The sequence below is a fragment of the Varanus komodoensis genome, unplaced genomic scaffold, assembly GCF_004798865.1.
Source record: "Varanus komodoensis strain SLA01 unplaced genomic scaffold, ASM479886v1 scaffold5, whole genome shotgun sequence".
NCBI classification, from domain to species: Eukaryota; Metazoa; Chordata; class Lepidosauria; order Squamata; family Varanidae; genus Varanus; species Varanus komodoensis.
Window position 1 is genome coordinate 21357886 of NW_025336087.1, and position 9447 is coordinate 21367332.

Sequence of the window (9447 nt, forward strand, 5' to 3'; positions counted from 1 at the left end):
ACAGCAGCAGGGCGATTACATGTTCCCTCCAGAAATATTTGCAATACACAGATCAAGAATGCCTGAATAGGAGTATAGGAGTAGTTATTTTATTTTATTTCATTTCATTCTACTTCTGTGCTACCCCATAACGTGAAGGGAGTTTACATTTTTCCACACTAACAGATCTGAATATGGTTAGAGCACATATCTTCTATATGTTTATCTCTGCATTAAAGTCATAGCTACTATGGCAGCTGAACCTATGTGACTTTGTCAATACTTCATCAATATGGAAATTGTTTTAGATATTAAACTATTACACATTTTTCTATAATGGAATTTTTGCTGTTCTAAAATTTGCACATTGGAATTTGTATTTTTAATGTATCTATTGTATTTGGTTAATTGTCAACTGCCCAGGGAGCTTTTGCTATTGGGTGATAGAGAAGTGAAACGAATAACTAAATAAATAAAACTGGGAGGACGGGAAACTGAAATTGGAATATATATTGAAACTACATGACCACACAACTGTTCCAGTTTATGTGAAATTCTGTTTCAATGTGTAACCCAAAAGGAAAATAATCTTTTGAGCTGTATTTCCAAGCTAATATTTTTGGCATTCACCAAATCCAAGAGAGCACCAGGGAGATCTTCACTACATTCCCTTCCATTTAGGAGGGGTGTTGCAGCAGTGGGCAGGTGCTGCTCTGTTTCTCCTGCAGAGCAACTGTCCTCCTCCGAGTAGATGGTGGCTGTGCAGAGCAGCGGCGGGGAAAAGTGGTGTCTGGCTGAGAATATGTCCAGGGAAGTATATGGGCCAATGGGGGAGAAGCAGGCAGGAGCAGTGCATCCTGGGATTGATTCCTGGCCACAGGAATGTCATGCCACCATTCAGAGGGAAGAAAGAGGAGCATGGAAACTACTCATGAGTGGATACCACATGTATGTGTGAATGTGGAACAGAAGGTAAGATATCCTGCAGTAACCTCATGCCATTCGTTATCATTATGTGTGAACTTTCTCAGTTGAGAGTAAATTTATTGAAGACAATGTGATTTACTCCTGAATAAATATGCCTTTTCAGACTTAAACTTGTTTCCAAATACCAAGAGCCACATTGCATTTGCAAGTCAGAAAAAGTAGCGGTAGATGGGGGGGGGGGGGTGAAGGAGGTTGGAACACAACCAAAGAGTCTCCTCAGGATAGCAGCTTTTTTGCCCAAGCCCATTAGGACACCTCCACTTCACTCCGCCTGTCCCCAGAACAGTACCCCAAGTTTAGTACATGCTGTTATATGTACAACATATAAAAAGTTGTGAGATAACTACTCTGAAAGAAATCCGGAATATAATAGCAGAAGTAGTATGAAAAAGTCTGATTAGGATGAGCATTATGTGACATACCAGTGAGTTCACCCATACCATTAAAAATGCCTAGTGTAGATTGCCCCTAGGTTGACTTGTTAACCATTTCATGAACATTCTCTATGCTCATGTTTAACATACCAAACAAAGCCCATGTACTTGCATTCCTTAACCAAGCATTACATTTGCTCAGCATCTAATAGTTGATAAAAACAAAAGGTCACAAAATTCTCTTTAAAAAGAAGGAGTTGGTTTATTCTAGTACATTTATGTCCCATCTTTCTTCCACCACAGAAGGCAATGCAGCATGGTGCTCCTACCATGTTTTCTGTGAAAAACTCCTCTTTGGAGGATAGCCTCATGGCCCAAGTGAACACTGCAGAAAAACTACTTGCATCATGGAACTAGCGGGCCACTGAGATTGGCCCTTCCATCAAGATGTAGTTAGCCTCTTTTCAGACTAAGCACCCACCTGACTCTCAAGGTGGAGGCACCGACAGACTGGGGCTTGGATGACTTCCAGGCACAGAAGTGCCCACTTGAAGAATAAGGATTCCTCAAAATAATGCTCAGGAATAATACTCACTTTGTTTGTGAGTAGATCATTTCTCAGGTGCCATTGATGGCTTGTAATGGTGCTCTAGCCTGAACTGAAGGCTCAGACTCAAAAGGCTTCTATTTTAGGCAAAAAAGTGGGAATGCTGGTTCCCTGACTTGCATTTCCCTGAAGATGGAACTCTCCCCTGAAATTCCCTGGCTTTGGTACTGGCCCCAACACTAACCCTGTGACTAATTCCTTAGGGCCCTTTCTTCACACCACAATGAGAACAAGTTATCCTCACATTTATCAGGACAATCCCTCACCAGTTTCATCTGGCCAGCCCCAGGCCTTCATCATGTGCTCCACACCAAAAAGTTCCTTTCTTTGAGCTGGAAAGCTCTACAACTAGTAAGGAGAATTAGCACTGGCTACAAGGTACTGCAAGAACAAAAAGGGTACTGTTTATATGACATTCTAAGAAAAGCTCTAAGTATTATGATCTTTTTCATCTTCTGTTATTGTGGGCAAAGCATTCAGAGATCTAGACTATTAAGGAGGCTTGAATCCTTATATGTGACAATGACAAAAATGCATTTAAAATCACTGTGGTGGGGTGTCAATATTTGCTGATCTTTAAGATACAACAAGGCTCTTTGATACTACCACTGCAAACATTACCCATTGGTCTCCAAAACTACAATCTTGAGCACAGAAGGTCATAAGTCATACAGTATAAAATAAATCCAAAATGCTGTGAAGAGACACAGTGATATTTATTCATACCAGAATTTAGAGAGCCAGAGATCCCGCTAGATAAAACAAAATTCTGCAGGGGAAAGCACATCTTAAAAAATAGTTCAGATAATGTGTACTTACAAGAGAAGCATTTACCAGGGGGACTGGAGATAATCAGTTTTAAATATATGTCCATTTGTGTTCTTAGAGCCTCCCACCATTTAAAAAAATGACACTACAGAAGAGATACTAAACTCTGCAAGGTATACTAGAAAAATTGTGTGTGTGCAAGCATCTAAACTGCCATTAATATGATAGGAAAGCTAACTTGAAAATGAACTGCCAACTGCAAGTGAGTTCAGGGAACTCAAAGTAATGCAAGCGACACTTCAAAAGAGCCAGTAAATGAGGGGTGTCATGAGAAAGGCATAAAATGATGGAAATGAATACACATCATCTTGTATGTTAAACAATGATCAAACTTTTGTAAGCGACCTCTTGTCTTTATTAAAACAAAACATTGAATAATGGAACATAAAGGTTCTCAAAGCTTAAGGTATGCCTCTCCTGGGAGACTCAGGCCCTGAGGTGTTCATGTTGCTTCCTACGCTATATACAAGGTGTGCCTTTATAGGCACAGGTTGCAGAGTGCTAAGTTCCCACTCCATCCAAACAAGCAATGAAGAACCAGATCCTTTATTCACCATGCCTTTTTTACATAAAACATCCATCTTCTCTACATACAGCCGCTAATAATAACAAGTTGCATTGAATTTTCTAGGTATTCAAACTTCTTTGGGGATAGTTTCAATAATCCTTACAAATGAGGAAGTTCAAGCAGAGGTGTAGAACCTCTTTCAGCCTGAGGTCCCAATTCCATTCCAAAGAAATGTCAGGGCTGCATTCCAAGGGTGGGCAGTTAGCGAATGCTAACGGGATGGAGCCAAAAATAACAACATACTGTAGCTTAAAGCTCTGACTGTCAGTAATTAAACCCATGGTGGTAGTGCCTAATTATGTACTGCTACATTTTTAGTGTTAGTAGTATCTGTACTTAATAATTCTTGCAGTAAAAGCAGTAATTGTAACAATAAAAATTATAATGTTATTAAAGGTACAGGAGGCAGAGGAACTGGACTGCAGTCCTGTACACAGGTTGGCTGCATAATTCCTATTGCCTTCAGTGGGATGTAAGTATCCGTGCAGCACCATCCAGTGTGTGAATGATCAGAAGGAAGCTCCATCTGCTTTTATGGGACCTGCTCCCAGATGTACATTGGACTATAAACCTATAGCCTCATAAGTGGGAATAAGCCCCACTGAAGTCAATGAGATTTGCATCTGAGTACATTCATTCATAACATGTACAGAACGTCTTATGTTTCAATGAAATCTCAAAGGTGAGTAGCAGGGACACACCTACTTTTGCATTGACTGAAGCGTGAGTATAAGAGCATAGTCTTTACTGGACTTACCACTGTTTGGTTCAACCTCAAGGATTTCATTTAGGACCCAATCCGAACTCCCCCTGGATAATGTCATAATTATTTCAATGTTTCATTTTCACCCAAATATTTCTTTTTCCTTTTCCACATTGTATATGCATTCCCATGATACCTAAGAAAGTAGTACATAAACCCACAGACTTTGCATCTCCTTTTTGCTCTGTTCTGGCCAACCCTACAATGTACTTCACTTATAATAGCACAATTCTATATGTTTACTCAGAAGTTAATAAAACTGTGTTCAGTGGGACTTGCTGTCATGTAAGTGGATACAGAATTGCACCCTAGGACTGTAATCTTATACCCACTTCTCATATATAAGCCCCACTGAACTCAAAGGGATTTACTTTTGAGTAGAAATGCATATGATCATGCTATATAAGTGGTCTGAATTTACATATTTATATCCTTAAATCTTATTTAATCCCTATATCCCTTAATTACAGTAACTGGTATTTTCATAAACATTTTATATATTATTCAGAAATACAGCTTATGCTTTATTTTAAAATAATGTTCATGATGTCTTATGGATTTTTACAATCCCATTAAATATCTTCAATAACAAGTTTAACTGCTGAATCATTCATTTGCGTTAATACTGTCTTGGAAACTAGAAAAAGAGGTGACAAGAAATTCAAATGAAGCATCTCACATTGTTTTTAAAATGTTACTACTGTCCTCACTAGGTATAGATTGTGCTACATTTATTCAAACAGTACAACAGCATCCCAAAGCTCTCTGATAAATATTTCTGACAAAAGTGAATGGTATTTGCATAGAAACAGACAGACACAGAATAACCTGACCTATACATGTTCACTTAAGAAATTAGCCCATTAAAAACAAAATCCTAGCTGCTCTATGCAACTATCACAAACAGGCTGAGAGCTGATGACTGAAAAAGTGTTCACTGCTTGTGACATGTTACATTATTCCTAATTGCAGAATTTTGTACATTCTGAAAAATCTAATTTTTGATTAGAAAATGTAATTCAGGGTGGATGTACACCCTAAATGTGAAGCTTCACTCAAATATTGTGTAGTACTAGTCAACTTGTGCTCATACAATAAAAATAACATTATACCCAAGAGGGCTAGAGAAAACCCCAAGCTTTGTAAAAGTACAGAAAACCTTTAGGAGGGGCTATGGGTGGAGAGAACTCCAAATCAGCCTAATAAGAACTGCTACATTTTGTTGGCCATCCAATTCATCATTTTCAGTTCCCTTAAAAGATGTTGCTTATCACTAAAGAATATCCTCCATTAAAACTGCAATTCAGAGCACTCCAGAACAAATTTACAGAAAGTGCAAAAGAATTTAGAAAGAGTTATTTACTGAAAGAAGCATCCTTCTCTTGACTTAAATTCTGAAAGTTATACCATCTTCTCCTATTTGCTTTGCAACAGCACAATTGCTTACATCACTCAACATCTCAATAGCTGGAGAGCCAATGCAGAATTTCGGAATGTTATGCCCTCATATACCTGAAAGGTGTTGGAATTATTCATGATAATATTGGTGGGTGCATATTGGCATTAAATTACACCAACCTGAAAATGGAGGGGGGTATCACATCTGGGACTGTTTAGCTTAGAGGAAAGACAAATAAGGGGAAACATGATAGAGGTCTAAAATTATACATGGTGGAGAAAAAGTGGAATGGGAGATATTTTTCTCCCTTTCTCATAATACTAGAATCTAATGGGGTCATAACAATGAGGTTGACTGGTAAAAGATTCAGGACAGATAAGAGAAAGTACTTCACACAGCGTATAAGTAAACCATGGAATTCACTTGCACAGGAATTAGTGATAGCCACCAATTTAGACAGCTTTAAAAGGGTTTGGGACATATTCAAAATAAATAAATAAAATATTCATGGAGAAAAAGATGGGCAATGACTATTAGTTCCGATAAGAGGCAGTATGCCATACACCAGTTGCACTTAAGTCCTGCTTATAGATTTCCTGTGAGTAGCTGGTTGGCCGCAATGTGAACCAACATTGTTCTGATCCAACCTAACTCTTCTTATATTCTTAAATACATTGAAATTCTTACCTGCATTTTAATAAAATGTGTTAGGCATCTATCAAATCCATTATCTCATGGTACAGATCTATATTGGCTTGGTTCACACAATAATGCTAATCCATGGTATGGATGTTTGACTTTTAGGTTGCTGTATTGTGTGAACATAGCTGTACTAACAACCATTCTTTGCTAATGATAAACAAAAGGAAAAGATATGGTTTGGTCTTAGCTTGTGAGTTCCGGGTTCTTTAAATCATGGGTTGTCATTAGGTATGAACCCAGACCCATGGGATGTTCATGGGATTATGAGTTGTTCTGCCATGCTACAGGCAGCAGACAAGAGTCCTTGCTCGCTCGCTCGCTCGCTCGCTCGCTCTCTCTCTCTCACACACACACACACACACACCATTGCTGTATATACTATTACTATTGCTCATAAAAGCATTTGGGATACAGGGAAAAAGCAGACAAAGGAAGAAGAAAAACAAACCCAGCAATTGAAAAAATAAACCATGGGCTAACATTATGTGTGAATTAGGCCATAGATGATATAGTAATTGGGCAGTGGTGGGTTGATGATGAAGCTCATAGAAAGACTTCTTTCAAATAACCCAGATTGCCCAATCCTGACCATTTCTGACTATGTGAAATTACAGTAGTAATTCAGTTAACAGAACTGTACATTGCACCTTGTGCAGGAACCCTTATACTGCAAAGTTTTTTGCTGCCCCCAATGGTCCACCTTAAATGCACTGAATGAATTACAGAATAAATAGACAGGCGGACAATTGATAAACTGGCTGTTGTTTTAAAAACTTGTTTCCCTCAGAGTTAATACTGCCAATCTCAGATATTCTTCATGCAATCCTATAAAAAGTCACAGATCATTATGAATCCCACTGTTGCAGAAATTTTGGTTCTTCAAATAAGAAAAGAGCCATCCATTTCCCTGTATCTATACTGAGAATTTTCACTGGAATCTACAGGAGAGCCTTGTATGGACTGAAGGTATATTACTCTTCAAATAATTTCAGCAAAGTCAAATACTTAAAAGCTATTTCATCACATCAGCTTCCGCCTTGGAATAGCAGGCAGGAATTACATTGCCAGCCTGTTAAAATGTTAGCAACCACATTTCATTTTTTGAAAAGGCAATTTATTTGTCCTGAAATAAAGAGTTGATTATATCTCTTATTACTGTTACAAGAACTTGATATATCGCAAAGAGGAAGAGTTACAACATGTACCAACTATCAACCAGGAAAAATGAATCTGATTCATAATTCACTTTGAGAATGTCTAGTTAGTCAATCAAGTGATTTGTAATCATAAAGGCTGCCAGGAATTGAATGAATAACGGGCCATACTAAAATCCTTGGATTTCCTAGTATTCTTATTTCATTATGTGACTTTTATTGCTATTGCTGGTAGTTGTCTCTACTTCAGTAGAACAAATTAAACACCATACAGTTATTTGCATGCATCTATCTGGCCATATAATGCACATACAAAGAGCGTGTCCAGTCATGTAATAGACAAAGCTAGTTGTTTCTTTGTGGAAACTGAACCTTTTTATGAGGTAAAACAAGTGCAGAAAAAGTCTGTACTCCCTACCCCTGAAAGCATTTGCAGGGTAATGAATCTTAGCATAGATCATACGGTTACAGTACATTTTCTCAAGTTATTTTATAACTATAGAAATGACATAATTCATACAGCATGCCATCTGTTTAACAGCAGCATCCCTTTCACTGCCTTTTAATCGTTACAGATCATCAAGCTATTCTCTTAGCTAAAAAGCAACAACCATATTATAGCATACTAAATAGCATGTGATCTCCAGCAGATTTCTGTAAAAACAGGAATGCAACTAAAGGTAAGGAAAGAGAAAAGTGAACTATACTGCCCGTTGTCATTTGACACTTGCCTTCCTGAATGTATTTTGTATTCATTCAGTTCCTTTTTGCCTAAGAATAATAGATGCGGTTCTAACATTACACAGTACCACCATAACAAAACAGTATTTATTACATATTAATTTTCAGACATGTTCAATCACATCCAGGGATTTTTCTTCCTTTTTTACATTTATCATTAACATTTTCATATTGATTTGAAATTTTTCACTGCTTGGACCAAAGCTAATTGAGCAAATATAATCAGATAGAGTAGATGGTTAAAAAGCTATAAAGCCCACTTGCTGCAGTGTATAGTGTATCTCCATGATTTACATATTCTTTTAAGAAAAGTTTTTTTAAGTGATATGCCTGACATATTCAGTATGATATATTTTTACAGTTGCATTTTTATCTTTTATACCGAAGGACCATAAACTCTACAATAGCTTTATCAGCTCCATCAGCAATCCATATGTTTAAATCAAACTTCCTATTAAAACTAATTGTGGGTACCCATAAAAATTGATCCAAAATATGATTGTTAACTTCCGCCTGCAATGAAATGTAACTAGCCCCAGAACTAATATGTGAGATGTGCTGCTAACAGTTCATCAGCATCACATCACATTCCAGTGCAAGAACTCTTTCCCCAAGGAAAAATTATGACAGAAATACTTAGATTGAAGAGCTGATAAACAGTGCAATCCTATACATGTCTACTCAGATTCAAATTCCATTGAGTTCAGTGGGGCTTACTCCAAGGTAAGTAGATGTATGATAAATGTAGTATAAATTAATTGAAAACACACATTCAGGTTTACATTTGCATTAATCATAGATGTAACAGAATGTATGCCTATAAATTGTAATAATGCCTTAAGGTCCATAACATCCAGTTTTATGTTTAAAAAATACATTAGCTACTTTTATGAAAGTTTTTTTTTTGCAAACAATTAGAAATCTGCATTTTCTCAATGAAATCATTACTCTAAGATAAACAAGAATGATGGCTATATTAATAACAGTGATAATTGCAACTGCATCTTTTTTCCAGTTACACAAGTGGAAAAAAAAGAAAATGAGGCAAATAAAAATTGTCCTTCAATGAATTCTGAATTCATAATGCTGATATTTCATCATTTGATAAATTAGTAAACAAATGGTTACAAAATGCCCTCAACTTCTTATTCTTTTAAAACTTCTGTTGACTATAAGTGAAAACAATATTTTCTATTTATACTATGTGTTGTTCATAACCACTGAAATGAATATATATAAAGGTTGCAATCCTATATCAGTCACCTAACAGTAAATTCCATAAAACTTACTTTTGAGTAGACATGCATAGGATTCTGTTGTAAGTGTGTAAATCTAGGAGAAATGA

General features: G+C 36.9%; 1 protein-coding gene across 1 annotated transcript in view; it reads right to left on the bottom strand.

The window, feature by feature from the left end:
- Nucleotides 1-9447, bottom strand: part of LOC123031308 (histone-lysine N-methyltransferase SETD1A-like) — a 63031-nt gene that overhangs the window by 14210 nt on the left and 39374 nt on the right. Inside the window, exon 4 of the mRNA XM_044446126.1 lies at nt 9392-9434. Within this exon, the coding sequence (XP_044302061.1) occupies nt 9392-9434 (43 nt within the window). The remainder of the gene's footprint in view (nt 1-9391; nt 9435-9447) is intronic.